The following is a 19,471-nucleotide window of genomic DNA, read 5'->3' as shown; positions in this document are numbered from 1 at the left end:
TTATCAGCCAGAATAAGTCGTCTAAACCGGACCAAACCTTAAAGTTTACCAATGTACTTTTAAAGCTAACCGGATTATTTACCCAATATATAAGGTGATTTTTTTTTTTTTTTTTTCATTTTCCGCGAACAGAAACCCTAACAGTTCTCTCTCACCGGCGATATCAAAGGCGATTCGAATTCCCACTATTTCCGAACAACCATCGTTCTCAACGTCGGCTATCTATCTCACTTCATTCTCACCGTTGTCGCCGCAGCTTCTTCTAACCCTAGCGCCGCCGATTCCTCTAAACCCTAGCGCCCCCGCTTCCACTATTTCCGAACAAACCGTCGCCCTCGCCACCGTGCTCACCAACGTTCTCACCGCCGCTTACTCTAAACACTAGCTAGCACCGCCGTTTCTTCTAAACCCTAGCGCCGCCGCTTCTTCTAAACCCTAGCGCCGCCGCTTCTTCTCTGTAAACCGTAGCGCCGTTTCTCTGTAAACCCTAACGCCGGTAAGTCATCAAACTCGTGGAAAAGATGAACATAAAACGTTGTCTCTTTCAATTTACTCATTCTCACCGTTTCACGTTTATTTTTTCAGATCTATAACCACAATGACGAGTACTCGAACTCCTTCTGCGACTAATCAGGTCCGCTTGAAATTTTTCTACTGGAAGACTTGTAAGTAAGTCGTCTGGAAAGTCTTCAACCTGGACGACTTAGTACGTCCATTTGGAAGACTTTCCAGACGACTTAAATATAAGTCGTCAACTAAGTCGTCCAGTTGGACGACTTTCTAGACGACTTATATTTAAGTCGTCTACTAAGTCGTCTGGAGTAACAATTAAGGCGTGATTGATTTAGCTTGTGTTCTGACTTCTATTGTTGTCTTTGATTATTTTGCAGACAAAAAGGATGGATATTCCAGAACTCCCCCGTAGGTTATACACATTAGGGGAAGAGCCAGAACCCCACAATAGCATTTCGTATCATACGGATAACACGAAGTTGCATACTGCTCTTAGGGAAGCTCTCACTGATGCTGAATTTGAAGAGCTCAAGGAGTCGAGATTGGGAGTTTTCATCAAGTTCAAGGAGCAGGGATTTGGTTGGGCTTCAAGGCTGGTTCACCACTTGCTCGGTTTAAAGCTGGACATTAAGAAGAAGTACGAGATGTGGTGTCTCGTTGGTCCAGAACCTGCGAGGTTTTCACTGTTAGAGTTTGAAAACATCACTGGTCTAAACTGCGACTACATCGAGGACCTTGAGACACCAGAATGTGAAGTTACCCCACAGATGGTTTCTTTCTGGGAGATGATGGGAGTTCATCGGGAAGCTGGGCCAAGTACTGATCAGATAATAGCAGCACTGAAGAGATGCGGGGATTGGTCCAGGGAAGATCGCAAGCGACTCGCGTACCTTTCCATCTTCACTGGATTCATTGAAGGGAAAAAGTTCTCAAGCGCTACACGAGCTACTCTCGCAAGGCTAGTGATGGATTTAGAAAGGTTTGAGAATTATCCATGGGGGAGAGTCGCGTTTAAGGTGCTGATGGACTCTTTGTGGAACAAAGATATTACTGGCTGTTACACCGTGGATGGCTTTATACAAGTTCTTCAGGTCTGGGCGTACGAAGCTATTCCGGGATTGGGTGCTAGTATTGGTCTACCCAGAGCAAACAGTCCGTCTCCACCGATTCTGGCTTACGACGGCAGCAGAGGCCGCAGATTCATGAAAGCTGCTATCTTGAGTCAGGTACCTTTCCATCTTCACTTAATTAAGTCGTCCGGAAGGTCTTCCAGCTGGACGACTTAGTAGACGACTTATTATAAGTCGTCTGGAAGGTCTTCCAGCTGGACGACTTAGTAGACGACTTATTATAAGTCGTCTGGAAGGTCTTCCAGCTGGACGACTTAGTAGACGACTTATTATAAGTCGTCTGGAAGGTCTTCCAGCTGGACGACTTAGTAGACGACTTATTATAAGTCGTCTGGAAGGTCTTCCAGCTGGACGACTTAGTAGACGACTTATTATAAGTCGTCTGGAAGGTCGTCCAGCTGGACGACTTAGTAGACGACTTATAATAAGTCGTCTGGAAGGTCGTCCAGCTGGACGACTTAGTTGACGACTTATAATTAAGTCGTCTATTTAGTATTTTGTTTCAAATATCTAACTCGATTCTTCTTCTATTTACTGCAGACCCGCGTGATCAACTTTGTTGAGAAGGACATTAGTGAAATGTGGCCAAAATGGGACTCTGAGGTTGATGACGTGCCCGCGGAGAACATCATTAAAGTGATGTATGATCGGAGACCGTGGAAGTGGACCATGGATTGCTGGGAAGTCACTGGTACAAAACCCAAGTTTGTGACTCCATCGAAAAGAGCCAAAGAGATGGTTGTGGAGGAGGTGGAGGAAGACAATCAGAGACCTCGGAAGAAAGCTCGTAAAGAGGCTCCTAAAGAGGCTCCTAAAGAGGCTAGAGAAGAGGCTCCTACAGAGGCTACAGAAGAGGCTACAGAAGAGGCTAGAGAAGAGGCTAGTTGGGTGACCAGAGAGGAGTTAGAAAACATGTTCAAGGACTTAGGTGACATGATGAAAGAGGGGTTTAAGAAGTGCATCAGGGAGATTAGGAAGATCTCCGATAGATTGGAAGCTGTGGAGAAGAAGGTTGGTGTCACCAATCAGGCTACCCCTCAAGCCCCAGAAACCGGGGTTAGTAAAAAACACCCTACCCCACAAGCCCCAGAAACCGGGGCTAGTAACAAACAGACTACTCCTCAAAAGGATCAGCCTCCACTTCAAACCAATCATCCTACTCCTCCCACCAGACAGCCTGCTCCTCAAAAGGCAAAGCCTACTCCTCAAAAGGCGAAACAGCCTGCTCCTCAAACTAAACAGCCTGCTCCTCAAACTAAACAGCCTGCTCCTCAAACGAAACAGCCTGCTCCTCAAACTAAACAGCCTGCTCCTCAGACGAAACAGCCTGCTCCTCAAACGAAAAAGCCTTCTCCACAAAAGAAACAGCCTTCTCCTCTGCCCAAAGAGGTTAATATCAAATCTTTAAGTCGTCTGGTCTTTGTATAGATTTGTAAATATATAAGTCGTCTGGAAGGTTTTCCAGCTGGACGACTTACAAATAAGTCGTCTGGAAGGTTTTCCAGCTGGAAAACCTTCCAGACGACTTATTTGTAAGTCGTCCAGCTGGAAAACCTTCCAGAAGACTTACAAATAAGTCGTCTGAACTCCAGCTGGAACCAAATCCTCTCCCAACTTTTATTTAAGTCGTCCAGGGTTAACTTGTTCTCTTTTATTGCAGAGATTGTTGCCGGAGGATACAGCAGATGAGGCGATCTCGGTATATAAGATCTTGCCGGAGGATAAAGCAGATGGTGTCACCTCCAAAGAGATTGTTCCTCTCACTTCCACTGACCAACGAGCTTCGCTTCCAACGATCAACAACCGAGCTTCGCTTCCACCGATCCAGCTTCAGCTTCAGAACCGAGCCTGGTTGTATTGGACCAAACAGCTCCCACTGCTTCTGTGCGTGCAAGGAGTGAACGAACGAAGAAACCTGCTCCCACGCAGATATCTCCTTATACGGCAGAGAGAAGGAAACTCCTTAGAGTGGGAAAGTATAATCCATTTCCCACACTAAACAGACCTAGATGAAGGAGCTCGCTGATTGGTTGAAACTGATCCGTAAGTGATTGCTTTACCCATAATAGCTTGATTTAGTCTACCAAAACTGATTGCTTTTTTGTTTGCAGTGATTATTTCACTAAGGAAGAGGACAAACCACGTACATCACCAACTTGGTGGTATCAAAAACTCCGGACATCCAAAGCATGGCTGGAAGACGTAGTAAGTCTTCTGCTTATCTTTAAGTCGTCTGGTAACTTGTTCTTTGTATAGATTTGTAAATATATAAGTCGTCTGGAAGGTTTTCCAGCTGGACGACTTATTTGTAAGTCGTCCAGCTGGAAAACCTTCCAGAAGACTTACAAATAAGTCGTCTGGTAACTTGTCTTTGTATAGATTTGTAAATATATAAGTCGTCTGGAAGGTTTTCCAGCTGGACGACTTACAAATAAGTCGTCTGGAAGGTTTTCGAGCTGGAAAACCTTCCAGACGACTTATTTGTAAGTCGTCCAGCTGGAAAACCTTCCAGACGACTTATTTGTAAGTCGTCTGGAAGGTTCTAACTTGTATTTTATATGCAGCATATAGATGCTTGGATGAATGTGCTGAGGCAGAGGTATAAGGAGAACCCACAATGTTTCCGGAGCGAGCGAATGTGCTTCCTGGATCACAACTTTACCCAGTCTTGGAGGAACAGTATCTGGTCTTCAAAACATCGTCGTCTGATCACAATGGTTTAGGAAAAATGCTACCTAGTGGGGCGGCGAGTTTGTATGACGGATCAATGCCTTCATTTTGCCAATCAAACAAGAAGTGGGGGGAGGACATTGATGATATCTATGCGCCACTGAACTTGGACAACAAACATTGGGTGGCTATTTGGATATCGATCCCTAAGAGGCACATAGTCGTCTGGGACAGCATACCTTCAACTACCATACCAGAAAGATGGGATGAGATAATGGAGCCTTTTCTCGAGATGGTCCCTTATCTGATTGTGGAGTGCGGAGACCAGATGCATGGGTTGGAGCGATACACTTATGAGAGACTCCTCAAAGATGTACCCACGGCCAACAATGGTGATTGTGGCGTGTACGCTGCAAAGTACATTGAATGTCATGCTCTTGGGGTCCCCTTTAGCCCTAAAGACTTTGCTAGGTCCAATGCGAAGACTATGAGGATTACTATGGCTTTGGCTATATGGACGGAGCTTGTTGATCAGCATCTGAAAGATAATGAGGATGGTGGTATGTTTGTAGGCATGTATGATTAGATACACAAATCAATTTGTATAGATTTTTTAACTTGTATAGATTTTTTAACTTGTATAGATTTTTTAACTTGTATAGATACACAAATCAATTTGTATATTTGAACTATTTGTATACACAAATCTATTTGTATATTTGAACTATTTGTTTACACAAATCTATTTGTATGTTTTGGGCATGTATGATTATTGATTTTTCTAACTTGTATAGATTTTCATGGAAAACATTATCGCAGACGACTTAGATTTAAGTCGTCCAGAAGACTTAAAGGTAAGTCGTCTAAAGAGGTCACTTTTGCAATTGAAAATTAAAAGGGACGACTTAATTCTAAGTCGTCCGGCTTTGTTTGTTAAAAAAAAAAATTCAGACGACTTATATATAAGTCGTCTACGAAAAACGGGCTAGTTTTGCATTTGACCGAATCGTGTCAGATCTTTGACTATTTCTGGACGACTTATAAATCAGTCGTCTCTGGAAAGTAAAAATTTCAATATTTTATTCAAACTAGACGACTTACACGTAGTCGTCCCAGGTTAGTTTTGTAATTGAAAAATAAAACTTGAAATTTAACTTTCTCCAGACGACTTAACTAAAAGTCGTCCAGCTAGACGACTTAATTTAAGGTCGTCCGGGATAAGCAAGGTTTGGACGACTTAATTGGGAAAAATTCTGGACGACTTTGCTTTCCCCGGACGACTTTAAATTAAGTCTTCTGACGGGACGAATTTATATTATGTCGTCTGGTAAAAATTAAATTATGAAGTTTTATTTTTTCAACTACAAAACTAACCTAAGACGACTTACACGTAAGTCGTCTAGTTTAATAAAATATTGAAATTTTAACTTTCCGAGAGACGACTGAATTATAAGTCGTCCAGAAATAGTCAAAGATCTGACACGATTCGGTCAAATGCAAAACTAGCCTGTTTCTCGTAGACGACTTATATATAAGTCGTCTGGACTGTTTTTTTTCACCAAACAAAGCTGGACGACTTAGTTTAAGTCGTCCGTTTGACCAGAAGACTCATCAGTAAGTCTTCTACATACAGATGACTTACTTGTAAGTCTTCTACGCGAACAGATTTTGAAAAAAATTCAAATTCGTACATTCAACTAGGTGAGATGACTTTGTTTGCACACAGGGTCTTCTCCAACCACCCAGAACCTCAAACGAAAGCAACCGTAAGTCAAACGAAAGAAATATGGCTCCAAACAATTTTGAATCAAAAGCTTCAGTTTTTTGGATGAATATGGAGAGAAAGTGAAAGAAATGTTGTTTTTAGTTCATAACAATTGAAACAGAGAGAGTGTAAAGAGATTTACGTGCATTAAAGGGCATTAAAAGCTCCAAACAGTTCGTACAAGGTTGTTCCCACTATTCATGGCAGTGGCAATATTGTAAATACTTGAAGAAAATGAGGTTGAGACAGTAAAGAAGCCATTTTCGAAAAAAAAAAAAAAAAGGGTTAATGGCATTTTCGTAGATAAAATGCAGATGTGGGGTTAAAAACTCAAAAAAAAAATGAGTCAAAAGAAAAGGTTAGTTTTCTGTTTGAATTCAAGTTTTGAGTCACTTTTGCAATAAGCCCTTTTGTATATGCGTCATATGTAAAAAAGGAGAACCACTCAAAAATCATAAATAAACAAATAAAGTAAACAGACAACTTCAACAGTGACATACCAATGTTTGCTTGCTATTATAAGCTCGTGACTGATTCCATATGGACAATAGTGTAAAGTATACTACACTCTTAACGTTGGATGATTCTGTAAATAGACCAAACACATACCATTACATGGATAGATTTGACGCTTGTTGAGATGTTATTCTTTGCTAGGTTTTCAAGTGTTATTTTACATGTTGTCCCTTTGTTTTTTTTTATATTTCTTTAAGTAGTTGAAAGTTATTTTGCGAATCTGAAGCTGGAGGTGCACGTGTGTATATAAGCTCAATATATAGAACTCATAAGGAATAAACACGAGTCTGTATATTTGTGAGAAAATATTAGTTGGTTTTGGTACATTATGGATTAGCTTCCTCTTTGCCCAAAAAAAAAGGATTAGCTTCCTCTGAGTTAGAATGATACTAGTAGTGTATTGGTAATTGAGATCTGTTTTAAAATGATAAGAATAATGAAAATTATAGGAAAACGTAACTAGAGAAGTAACTATAGAAGTTATATGATTTATACTAACGTAATTATTTACATTTATTTTTAAGCCATATGCTAAATTTTCATTTGTTTCATTTTACTTTATTTTGTAATACATTTCTGACAAACTGCATTTCTTTTCATTCGTTTATTTAATTAGAAACCTAAATGGAACTTGGAAACATAAATAGTTGATTTCTTTGAATGTAGACATAAGAGTATAGCATGTAAATGTAAACCGTGAAAGCAAAAAAAGATGTCACATTCAAAATAAGAATATGAGTTAAGCAAAATCAAGATTAGACTGAAAACGATATAGTGTAGTTAGTTAAATTTTAGTCTGTTTTTGTTCATATGTACTTATGTGGTACATCAGCAGTTCAGCTTATCTCACTACCAGCTTTCTGTATTCGTCAGCACATTAAGCAATTCTTATCAACTGCTAATATCTTCTAACACGAATATCTACTTTCATTATATATATGTAGAAGCTCATTTTTAAGTTCTAGTATTAACTTATAATTACTTTGTCTTAATATGGACCGCATTATATGAACTTAGTGCAATTGGTTCCCTTATTACTAGATGATAATCCGCGCCTTGCGCGGAGTGAACTTTTTTTTAAATATGTTGTATCTAAATAAATAATACATTTTTTTTTGTTATCAATAATTTTTTTTTACATTTGATTAGGGATGACATGTGGGTAGGTATCATTTGGTTTGGTTAGGTTCGGTTTGGATATTTGCAAATTTGGTTCGAATCTTTATATGTTCGGTTTGGTTTTAGATTCAGATAACCCATTTAATTTTTTAAGAACTTAAAGTTCATATATACTTTAAATTTCTCAAAACATAAAAATAAAAATAATATGTTACATATAAATTTGAATAATGTATACCAAAATACTTAAATTTAACATAAAAATTGGTTTAACTTAAATATTTGGATAGAAAATGAATAGATATTTTCAGTATTTTGGTATTTTGAGTAATGTTTAGTTATTTTAAATATATAATTTTTACTATTTTTATATATTTCTAAATATTTTGGACAATTTAAAAACATCTTAAGTATTTTGTTTATTTCTTTGAGATATTAATTTTTTTAAATAATATATTTAAGTATATAAATTTGATTCGAATATACTCGGATACCCAAAATATTTTGGTCCGAATCGGGTTCGGTTCTGGTTTTTAGATACCAAAATTTTAAACATGTTCAGATATCTAACCAAATTGATTAAAGTTCTATACTATTTTGTAGATTGGATTTGGTTCGGTTATTTGGATTCGGATTTTTTTCCCAACCATATATTTTTTATTGTAACCAAATTTTAAATGAAAATGACGATGGTTCATACTGATTTTGGGTATGCAACAATTTTTAAACCAAAACACTTTCTTTTATGTACGTGATTTATTTAGTTAATCATTAAAAAAATGTTCAAGACCCATTAAAACGATAGGCTGAACTGAAAAAAGTTACTATTGATCACAAAATTTTCAATGAGAGGCTTGTACCATTTTTAGTAATTTATAATCGTTTTAAAAAATTCGAAATACAACATATAAGAAAAAATACAAATTTTTTTATTATATGCTTAATGTGATTGTTTAATTTATTTTAACAAATAAAATTAAACGAAAAGTATAGAGGATAAAAAATTATTATCAAATCTTTATTATTCATAATCATTAATGGTGATATATATGTCAATCATATTAGGAAGTTTCGTAGCTTTTATTTAAGGAAACAATAGAAAATATTCTTTTGTATATTAATAATTGATTTAATAGTTATTTAATAAAAATTATAATATATGTGTAGATGGACCAACTTATTTCTCTAACAATCCTCAGAATAATTCTCACGATGACACGTGGCTACCAAACAATGTTGCAATATTCCAGGATTAATATATAGGGGATATGAATATCTAATACCACTAGGATTTTTTTTTTAAAATCCTTTATATATAGCTTTCTTAAAGGGATTATGCTTTTCTTCTAAAAAAGTAGCATTATATATTGTCAAATCCTGTTCTCTTATGCGATTTAATTTACAAGTCACTCGGCGGCTCCACTTTTTCATAAACTTCCAAATTTTCACGAAATGACTAATCACCAACTAAATATTTTAATATAACTGCCTTTTTCAATGAAAAACAAGAGGTTCAATTTATAGATAATCGAGTATCCCCAATTTTGTTTAATACCACGTATCAACAAGATATATTATATGAACTAGAGCTGCATATGCGTTCCAGTTGAATGCACGAACTGAGAACATTGAAGTGGAAGTCTAGTGTAAGAAGTTTAGAATATTGCTTCTATGTTATTTCTTTTTCTTACTTTTGGTTTTGATCGCTGGCCAACAAAAAAAGTATATATTAGTTTTCGTTTTTTAAAATATAAAACTTCTACACATTATTTTGCTGGACATCATCGGGGGCATTAACTCCCTTTTAATGTACTTTTAGTCAATGTTAACGAAAGGGTTAGATTTGTTCTTGATATAGTTCAGTTATTAACTTATTGATTTGTGGAAAGATTAGTGAGATTTTTTCTTCTTTTGTACTTGTTAGTACAGTCTATAGCAGATGTAACATTAAGATTGTTAAAAAGACGAATAACTGTTCTCTTCGTAACATCCAAGTTTCTAGATTACCTTTCCACTCAAACTCACAATTTAAAGCTGTTCTTTACCTAACTGTACTAGCTAGTTGAATTTCAACCTACGTATTTTTAACTTAAGAGTACATAACTCATGGACCATGTCGATTATAGACGTCCAATATAAAAGCTCGTTTTAACGCTAGGTAAGCTAAGGCTTAGCCTTTAACTACAAGGCCAACATTGGATAGAAGACAATTGTCAATAGCTAAGTTTGGGCCACAAGGGGGATACTCAGCCCAGTAGAGAATGTAAACAGTAAGCCAAGGTCTTTGCCGTCTCGCGTTTCTATTAATCCTAGCCACCACGTCGTTTAAGAAGGAAAGCAATGAAACGGCAAGAGGTGCTTCTCAAAGAAACAAGAACAGCGGAAGGTTTGAGACTTTACAAAGTCCCACATCGGTTACAAGAAACAAAGGAGGCTTTGGAGTCTCGGTATAAATAAGACACTCGTGGGTACTCGCAAATCACTTACCTGGACGGGGTCTACTCGTGATCAAGAAGACGAGTGGCCTAGGCTAGTGACTTCCATTGTACTAAGGAAGGGTGCTTAGCCTAAAGTCTTCCCAAGTGGAAGAGCTTACGTCATTATTTGTGGCAGGGGGGTTTGCGTTCGCGCAGCCCCTACCATACATAAGTGTTTAAATCTTTTCTTAAATTCGATAGTAATTAAATCCGAAATTGCGAAGTGATAAGAGGAAAAGTTGATAAATGCAGAGAGGAATATACAGACATAAGGAGGAGCTTGCACGAATAAATAAATCGTAAGGCCTAGTAATAAGCCCACGAGTTTTATATACGGGCCTTTGTCTAATTTTAACTATAAGGCCCTTTGTCTAATTTTAACTATAAGGCCCTCGTCAACAACCAAGTAAACTGTGCGTAAATCAAACAAAAGAATATCCTGAGAGATGTGGGGAAGAATATGGATGAAAATGTTACTTTACGTTTCTCATTTTCACTTGTAACGGAACCTCGTTCTGTAAATCTTTGACATAAAAGACCCATGCGTCTTTTAACATTTCCGGTGTCTATATATCTTTGCTTAGAGAGCAATGCAGGTGGTTACAAAAAAGAAAAGAAAAGAGTACAATGCGTAAATGAAAAAAACATCGAAAGCTTAAAAGGAAATTGTTAGAAATACCACGAATTATCAAAAATATCACTAATAAAAAAATATAACAATATTTAGGTTTTAACTTTAGCAATTATTTTTTTAAGGTTTAATATTAAAGGGCAGAGGTTGGAATTGAATTTATAAGTAAGCGTTCTATAAATACTTTTAAAAATTAGTTTAGTATTGTTTTATATAATAAAATTCAAAGCATTTGTGAAAATAGTCGTCCAGTAATAATGGTAAATTTGAAAATTGGTAGTATTAGAATCGAAATTTCCCCAAAACGAAACATGTTTATATCTTAATGGGCTTCGAATATCAATTCGTCACTAGACTGACTCACTACAACAACCTCCCAGCCTAAGAAGTTTGTATCAAGGCTCATTAAGATTCAAACTAAGCCCAAAAGTTAACTATTTTTCCTTTCTAAAATATTTAACTTCCGGAGGAAAAGAAACAACGAAAATTTTCCATTTGTAAATCTGGAAGCTGACTCTTTCCCGTCGGAGAAGTTTCAAATCCCGCCGTCGACGATCGACGAATCGATCCCAGAGCACTCGAACAGCTTTGAGAAAACCTCCGATCTCGTTTTCACTCGTCGCGAAACGATTCGCCCCTCATCCGTCGCTAATTGCGTGCTTATAATATGAAACAACGATCCTGTTCAGATCTATAAGCTAACTGAGAGAAAAAAACCTGTCTCGATCCATTAGTTACTGAGTTTTTCTTTGTTTAACATCATCTATTAGCTGATAATGGCGACCAGGAATCGTACGCTCTTGTTCCGCAAGTACAGGAACTCTCTGAGGAGCGTCCGCGCTCCGATGACGGATTCGAAATCCGGCGTAGGTCCCGTGATCGAGATGGCGAGCTCGTCTCTGTTGCATCCCAAACGATCGTATGCTCCGGTCAGTACCGAAGATCCAGGGAGTTCGAGGTACAATCTCTCTCTCTCTCTCTCTCTCTCTCTCTCTCTCTAATGCGCCATTGAATTGTTTGAGCTTTGTGATTGCATTTGAAACTCATCAAGTTGAGGTAGTTGCTAGTGTGAGTTAGCTTATGAATCTTGTTGATTAAGTAGAAACTATGTTCAAGAAATCGTTGGTTAGGCGCCTTATAGAGAGGATTATTGTTTAGGCAGAATACCGTTATTTTTTTTTAACACTGTAGAAGAATTGGTATCATCCTGAGCAACAATGGTTCCCTTGTGCTCCGGGTTCAAACCCACACTGGTACAAAATGTTATTTTTTAAATTAGAATTTAGTCAATTTACAAAGGCTGACTTCACTTCTGCCTATGGAAGATTATTATTATGAGCCTAAGGCCCGGAACTTCCATGATAATCAGGAAAAGAAACGAATTGATTTGTTGAAGCTGAAACCTTTTGTTTCTTTTTTTCTCAATGTTGTTACAGTAGAGGAGGAGCAGTAACAGTGGGATTACCACCAGATTGGGTTGATGTCTCTGAGGAGATTTCAGTGAACATTCAGCGTGCGAGGACTAAAATGGCTGAACTCGGGAAGGCTCATGCGAAAGCCTTGATGCCTACGTTTGGTGATGGTAAAGAAGATCAGCATCAGATCGAGTCTTTGACGCAGGAGATTACTTTCCTGTTGAGGAAATCAGAGAAGCAGCTTCAGAAGCTATCTGCAGCTGGACCTTCTGAAGATTCAAATGTCAGGAAAAACGTGCAGGTTAGTGTACTTTGAACTTGACGTGTGTCCCTTCGTTTCTTTTTTATCGCCATCTAAAGTTTGACTCTTGATGTGTGTTTATAACAGAGATCTCTTGCTACTGATCTCCAATTCCTTTCTATGGAGCTCCGCAAGAAGCAGTCTACATATCTGAAACGCTTGAGACTACAAAAAGAGGTATGCAGTGAAGCTCTGGTTGCTCAGTTTTGGAGTCTCTTGTTCTGTTCTGTTCTCTTCTGCAGCTGCTCTTTTGGTTTATATGAATTTCATTTGAGTCTCTTGTTAGCTTTGTATGATTCTAAGGAAACATATTTTTGTGATGTATGATCAGGATGGAGGGGATTTAGAGATGAATCTCAATGGAAGCAGCTCTAGAGCAGATGATGATGACTTCGATGATATAGTATGACTCCTTTACTGCAATCTACGACCGTTGTTCCTCTTTTTGTATATGATCTGTAACTATGCAAGCTATGCATTTTTGTTTCAGTTATTTAGTGAGCATCAGATGAGCAAGATCAAAAAGAGCGAGGCAATATCCGTAGAGAGGGAGAAAGAGATTCAGCAGGTTAGTGTTTTGCAACTCTGAGTGCTCTTCATTGTTATTTTTTATTCTATATAATCATAACCTTTGTCATTTTTCTCCTTCTGTGTCATCTACAGGTTGTTGAATCTGTAAACGAGCTCGCTCAGATAATGAAGGATCTTTCTGCACTTGTAATTGACCAGGTATAACACTGTTTAACTGTTATCCAGCGTCTAAGTCACTTACTCTAGAAATGAAATAATTTGAAAGCCAAAAAAAAACTTGTTGTGACAGGGTACGATAGTTGATCGGATCGACTATAACATCCAAAACGTTGCTAGTACAGTTGAAGATGGTCTCAAACAGCTGCAAAAGGTAAACCATTTTATGACCAGAGTATATACCATCTCTCTCTCTCTCTCAATGTTTCATAATGTTTAATGGAATCGCGTTGTGAAACTCCACAGGCAGAACGTACACAGAGAAATGGAGGTATGGTTATGTGTGCGTCTGTTCTTGTTATTCTCTGCTTCATCATGATAGTACTCTTAATCCTTAAAGAGATTTTCTTGTGACTCAAGAAAGAGGTTGATCCCTCATTCTTTTATTCTTTCATAATGGGAAACCCAACAATGTTTGCGTTGCTCATTGTTCTGCTGTATCCACCAAAATTGTCTGAATGAATATAAATTCGAATTGCGTTCTCTTTAGTATTTGGATTTTGAGGAGTTTGTTTGTAAGGCTTTATTTACATGTAAAGAAGTTTTTAACTATGATTAAGAATCTATGGATAAAAAGACAGATTACAAACTACCAAAGACCAATATTCTCATTACTATTCAAAGCAGTGTAATAATCTCTAACCTAGACTAAACCAAACCAGACTAGTTCTAAACTAAAAATGCCATCCCGGAACGGGTAACGTAGGTTCGTACTTGGTCCTTGATGTGTAATAAAAAAAGGCATTAAGAATGTGCAACTATAGTCGTAGAACTAAAAACTAAGTGGTCGGAAAATGGCCAAACATAGCAAGCGTACGTACACACTCTTGATACGAATTATATGTTACTTGAAATGTCCAATCAGAGGAGTTCGTACCAAGCGAAGATGTCAATGACTTGAAGGGCAAGGTTCTTAGTCAAGTGTTTTGTAACTCTATAAATAGCATAAGAGAGATGAGACGAAGAGATGCAAGAGCCGATAACTTCAATTCAACTAACATCGATTTTTCTCTTTCAGAATTAATCCCAGACTCCCGGTGCGTGAGGGTTTGTTTAGTGAATGAACTTATAATCTCTGTACGTTACACATACCAGTGCGATATGGTTCTGACCCTCTACTCTGGTAATTATATCGGAGCCATGTGTTGAACCCTACCTAAGGAAAAAATCACTAAGCTGGAAAAGAAAAAGAGACCATATCTATTTAAGGGCAAGACTATGGTTGATGTTTTGTATTGGCTTTTTCTATTCTCTATTGTTTGTCAAAAGTTCATTCCATTTCTATTTTTGATGAATTTGTTGTAACAAGTTTTTTTCCACCACATATCGCCTCTCCTGAAAAACAAGATTATAGATCACACTATGGATATTCAAATGAGATATAAAAACAGAAAAAACAAAAGAAATAAAAGAGAGAGAGAGAGAGACGGGATGCAGGATCTCCAATCTCCTAACATACGATCTTACAAATCGTATGAAGGAGATAGGAACCTCCAACTAGTTGATCCTGCCGATTTAAAACCGGTTAGAGGAATCTATGTTGTCAGAGAATCAAAGCGTAACCTATCGCCAATGACATCAGATCTATGGCGTAAAATTTCATACAAAGACATGCCCGTTAAATCCAGAAGACCTCCTTCTCATTCAAAAACGTTTAAAGGTACATAAAAATTGAGTCATACGGTTTGTAAACTAACTACAACAAAATTTTGTGTGTAGCATTCTGTTTCAACATTTACAAATAATGATTCTTGTGGAGGGTGGTGACGTATAAACAATCACTACTTTTAAAACGATCATTGCTCTAACATTTTATATGGGGTCTACAAAGGTGGTAAGGTTATATATATATGATTAATATGTTTGTTTATAAATGTAATAATCGTAGGATGGTGGAACGATCCTGAGATAAAGAGAAAGAGACGAGTGGCGAAATACAAGCTTTATTCAGCTGAGGGAAAGGTGAAGAAATCTTTGAAAAAGAGTTACAAATGGATTAAAATCCAATGCGCTAAGATTATTCATGGAATATAGCTTTCCAATATGTTTTATTGCTTAGTAGTTTGTTCTTTAAATAATAAAATATCGTGTTTGTTTAATTTATTTGATTTTTTTGTTAGTTGTGGTGTATCTCTATGACGACATTAATTATATTTGATATGACTTGCAAATCCAATACATAAAATAAATATATTTATAATTCAAATTAGTGCTATGTTATGCTTTGAATTGTTTTTATTTTTGGTTTATTAAATACCAAAATTTTAAATGAACTTTCAAAAGCACAAAATAATAATTCTTAAGAAGAGATTAATCTAAAAATAAATAAGTAAGAACCATTAATTATACAGCTGAGTTCAGATCTTTTCAACAAAATTAGAAACTTTTCAAGAAAAAATGATAATATTTATTTAATCTAAAACATGGTGTTATTCAAGAGACAAAAATTGTATATATTTTCGGAAAGTATACGCAAATAACATTTAAGAGTTGTAGAGAGGGAAATTACCTAACGGCCTCCAAAATGAAAGTATGCATATGGAATTTAATAGCTGTGCCTAATTATAGGCCGTATACGTGTGAGAAAGGACGTCGCAACTCTAGCTAGTATATAACAGTATAGTGTAAATACAATAGAATATACAAGTGAACTGCCTAACAAGTTAACAAAGATTTCATTATAAATAGATAACAATCCACACTGGTTACAGAAACAAATAATTAGTTAAGTGTAAGAAAAAAGAAAGAAAGCAAAAGCTGCAGAAATGGCAAAGACCCTAAATTCCATCTGCTTCACCACTCTTTTGCTCGTTGTCTTGTTAATTTCCACCGGTAATTCGACTTTAGTATTTTCCAAAATTTTATGCATGCATGCATAAACCAAGAAACATGTTTTCTTTGATTATATCCCTTCTTCAGTCTCATCATAATTAAATTTAGTGTGTTTATGCGGTTGAATGGATGTGGGTATGTACAGAAATCCCCAAGAGCGAGGCGACTTGTAAGAAGTTTTTAGGCGAAGCCCCAGTATATCCATGTAAGGAAAAAGCTTGTAAGGAAGTGTGTAAGGAACATTACTACCACTCGTGTAAAGGAGAGTGTGAGAAGCATGGCTACGAAGAGCATTGCCACTGCTACGGAAAATACTGAAAATTACACAGATAAGTCTATCGTATAAAGTAAAAACAAATAAGACCTTTTATATATCTCTAATGTAAGTGTGGTGTCGTATGTTCGAATTAATAAAGGTATGTATGTTTAAGCTGTTTGCTTTAAATAAAATGAAGAATGCTGACCTTCTAAGTTTATAACAAGATCATGTTGTATGCTGTTTCGTATTAATAATAAACTATACTTTTGTGTTATGTCTACGTAATTTAATTCGATTTAGACTAAAAAAAAATACGTACTCGTTTTCCTCACGATTTTCGTTATATATAATGTCTCTAGCAAATCGCAAGTATTATAAATCATATGCAGCTACATATCCACATCAGGGGCGGACCCACTTGAAGCACTATGGTGTCACTTGACACCACAAATAACTATAAAAATTCGTTTTATAAGCTCTAGCGTGTGATGGAATGTGGCATATTTGGTTGTAAAAGGTGCTACTGAACCCCCAAACACGGGTTCGACTCCTAGTAAGTACCCTTTTGTTATTCTTTTGACCCCACTAAAATTTTTTCTTGGGACCGCCGTTGATCCACATGATGCATGGTATTGACAAATATATTATGGTGACACTATAATTTGTATATATTCAGAACTCGGTGATGATAAACTTCTTAGTTTCTAGAATAACTATTTTACTTTCCTCTACGAGGATTAACAAAATCATTATTAAACACACAAACTTATGAAAGTATAAACGCCACTACTGTTAATTTCTTCTTGGTAAATACGTTTAGAAAGATTTTGTCAGCCATGTTAGAATACCTAAACTAGGCATTCAAATATCTAGGGAACTAGAGTTCTAGCCTTTGCCGCAATAATCCTTCTATTTAAACCCTTAAAATTATAAAGCTATAAAAATTATAACAGAAAATCAAATAAAAAGGGGAGAAAGATTTGACTCCAAAGCTTTATTAAAGGTCGAAAGAGATTACCTCATCCGGATAGTTAAAAGACATTAATGAGGAGTTTCATTAAGAAATAAAGGTAGAATCAAGTGGCCATAAAGCCTATTAACGAAACAATTAATATGGATCAAATGACCTCTATATAATTAGGTAATACTGCCATTAAGAAAACTTGAAAATTTGGTTATTTTACACCATTTAAAACAAAAGGTTGGCAGCATATTTTAATGTTTTTGACCATTTCCAAACCCATACTCGTAAAATGAGGAAAAGTCACATAGCCAACAAAACTCTTCTTCCACCTTCTTTTTTTTGTAACTTCCTCCAGTCACAAGTTCTACTTCTTCTCTACATCCTCCTACACCCTTTAGACGCTTTTGTTCACTAAAAACCCACCGGAGAAGTTTCCCGCGAACAACCTGGATGGTACTTGTTTATCCGGATATATTTTATATGTATCTCAACCTTTTATAATTTCTTTCTCAAACTCCTAGTACAAAGCTTTGAGAGAATTTAGCAATTGGGCTTTAAAACGGTAGCACGCAAGCCAAGAAATGGGCCTCACAGGCCACATCTATGTAAAAAATGAAACCGCGACGTTGCAAATCGGGTTAAAAAAGTCAACTATAATTTTACTATAAATAGATTACAACCCCCATCCATTTAGTATCACCCAAGTTTCTGAATACAGAAATAAGCTATTAACTAAGAGTAAAGAAGAAGCTAGAGCTACAGAAATGGCAAAGACCATCAGTTCCATCTGCTTCACCACTCTTTTGCTCGTTGTCTTGTTCATTTCGGCCGGTAAGTTTGGTTCTAATTATCTATTTTTGAAACTCTGGTTCTAATTTTCTCAAAATTTCATATGCATGCATATATTTATACTTATGTATAAATCTAAAAACATGTGTCTTTCAATTTGTATAAACTGAATGAATGTTCATTATATATAGAAATCCCAAAGAGCGAGGCAACATGTACGAAGTATTTAGGCGAGGCCATATTGGCGTACCCATGTAAGGAAAGCTATTGTGAAGCCAAATGCGCTGAGCATTACCACGAGTCATGCAGAGGAGAGTGTGAGGATCACCACCACGACGGAGTGCATTTGACAAATGACCACGACGACCATTGTTACTGCTACGGTCGTTATTAAACTGCTGAAGGTTACTAATAATCTCGTATCGAAATTAAAAAAAAATTATGTAAGCGTGGTGGTTTCGTTGAATGTAAGTGTATGCATGTGCGAGCGTTGTTTTTTTATAAAATAAAATAAAATAGTACGTAGGACGAAGCTAGTGAGTTTGCTTCCCTCTACGTCTATGTTGTATGTTATTTTGATTTGAATAATAATAGAGTTGTTTTGTGTTTTGTCGACGTAATTTTTTAACCACTTAATCATATGAAAACATACATTCGTCTTTTGATGTTTTATTTGCCTTCGCGATGTCAATGTAACAAGTATGATATATAGCAAGTACTTGTGTTAGTGCGATCCTGTTTTTTGGATTGCACTTGTGTTTTTCTTTCCTGCCTCTCCTTCTTCTTCGTTGTTCTCCATCTCTCTCCGTTCCTTTGTAATAAGTTGCTACGCAACATCAGTGTAAAGCTCTTGAAATTGGTATGCAATTTTAACATTTGTACCAAAAAAATTATGATGTATAGCTAGCTAGATATTAATAAAACATTCTAGTTGTTCTTTTCTTTTGAGCTGTTAGTCATGTTACGTACATTGTTTTTTTTTTTTGAACTTGGCTTTCTATTAAAATGCAGAAAAGAAATAAAACCTTACGGCATAGCTATGGCAGTACATTGTTGATAAGTGATAACTAAATATTTGACGACACTAAATTTTTGAACAGTTATTATCTTACTACTCCGCTTCACACATGTATATCATCTTATTATCATCTCTTCTAAAAGTAGTCTTGTATCTTTTATTTTCTAAAGCAGAAAGCTTCCGTGTAACTGCCCTATTTCTAAAATGGATCTTGAAATGAAATGGTATATATTTTTTTTTAACAAAATTGTGGCGACATTCCGATTTGATAAGTGTTTGGTGATAATATAAATTTCTTAGTTTGGACACTAACTTTTGTATATAC

General features: G+C 36.4%; 5 protein-coding genes and 1 non-coding gene across 7 annotated transcripts; all 6 read left to right on the top strand.

Moving 5' to 3' along the window:
- The first annotated feature begins 376 nt into the window (after nucleotides 1–376).
- On the top strand, nucleotides 377–7,506 carry LOC130496851 (uncharacterized). Its single transcript, XM_056989423.1, has 4 exons — nucleotides 377–496; nucleotides 586–634; nucleotides 891–1,362; nucleotides 7,430–7,506. Exons 2-4 carry the CDS (start codon nucleotides 599–601, stop codon nucleotides 7,504–7,506), a joined length of 585 nt encoding a protein of 194 aa, XP_056845403.1. The 5' UTR covers nucleotides 377–496; nucleotides 586–598.
- Nucleotides 7,507–10,192: 2,686 nt separating this feature from the next.
- On the top strand, nucleotides 10,193–10,352 carry LOC130497169 (U1 spliceosomal RNA). Its single transcript, XR_008936180.1, has one exon. It is a non-coding gene; the product is annotated as a U1 spliceosomal RNA (small nuclear RNA).
- Nucleotides 10,353–11,295: 943 nt separating this feature from the next.
- On the top strand, nucleotides 11,296–13,776 carry LOC108806932 (syntaxin-43). 2 transcript variants are annotated; one of them, XM_018579148.2, is made up of 8 exons: nucleotides 11,296–11,779; nucleotides 12,261–12,537; nucleotides 12,625–12,714; nucleotides 12,869–12,940; nucleotides 13,028–13,105; nucleotides 13,201–13,266; nucleotides 13,358–13,438; nucleotides 13,531–13,776. In XM_018579148.2, the coding sequence occupies exons 1-8, from the start codon at nucleotides 11,598–11,600 to the stop codon at nucleotides 13,636–13,638; spliced, it is 954 nt and encodes a 317-aa protein (XP_018434650.1). In that variant the 5' UTR covers nucleotides 11,296–11,597; the 3' UTR covers nucleotides 13,639–13,776. The 2 variants fall into 2 exon arrangements, with proteins under 2 accessions (XP_018434650.1, XP_018434649.1); XM_018579147.2 differs by having other exon boundaries at nucleotides 11,297–11,779; nucleotides 12,258–12,537.
- A 792-nt stretch (nucleotides 13,777–14,568) lies between these two features.
- On the top strand, nucleotides 14,569–15,487 carry LOC108811061 (uncharacterized). The gene is made up of 2 exons (XM_018583123.2): nucleotides 14,569–14,944; nucleotides 15,173–15,487. The coding sequence occupies exons 1-2, from the start codon at nucleotides 14,647–14,649 to the stop codon at nucleotides 15,316–15,318; spliced, it is 444 nt and encodes a 147-aa protein (XP_018438625.2). The 5' UTR covers nucleotides 14,569–14,646; the 3' UTR covers nucleotides 15,319–15,487.
- A 469-nt stretch (nucleotides 15,488–15,956) lies between these two features.
- Nucleotides 15,957–16,649, top strand: LOC108810553 (defensin-like protein 204). The gene is made up of 2 exons (XM_018582659.2): nucleotides 15,957–16,116; nucleotides 16,262–16,649. The coding sequence occupies exons 1-2, from the start codon at nucleotides 16,050–16,052 to the stop codon at nucleotides 16,432–16,434; spliced, it is 240 nt and encodes a 79-aa protein (XP_018438161.1). The 5' UTR covers nucleotides 15,957–16,049; the 3' UTR covers nucleotides 16,435–16,649.
- Nucleotides 16,650–18,015: 1,366 nt separating this feature from the next.
- Nucleotides 18,016–18,737, top strand: LOC108809722 (defensin-like protein 205). The gene is made up of 2 exons (XM_018581879.2): nucleotides 18,016–18,170; nucleotides 18,320–18,737. Exons 1-2 carry the CDS (start codon nucleotides 18,104–18,106, stop codon nucleotides 18,520–18,522), a joined length of 270 nt encoding a protein of 89 aa, XP_018437381.1. The 5' UTR covers nucleotides 18,016–18,103; the 3' UTR covers nucleotides 18,523–18,737.
- The last annotated feature ends 734 nt before the right edge of the window (nucleotides 18,738–19,471 follow it).

Source organism: Raphanus sativus, chromosome 6, assembly GCF_000801105.2.
Source record: "Raphanus sativus cultivar WK10039 chromosome 6, ASM80110v3, whole genome shotgun sequence".
Classification (NCBI taxonomy): Eukaryota; Viridiplantae; Streptophyta; class Magnoliopsida; order Brassicales; family Brassicaceae; genus Raphanus; species Raphanus sativus.
The sequence above is the reverse complement of the archived record's forward strand: the minus strand, read 5'-3'. Positions and strand labels throughout refer to the sequence as shown.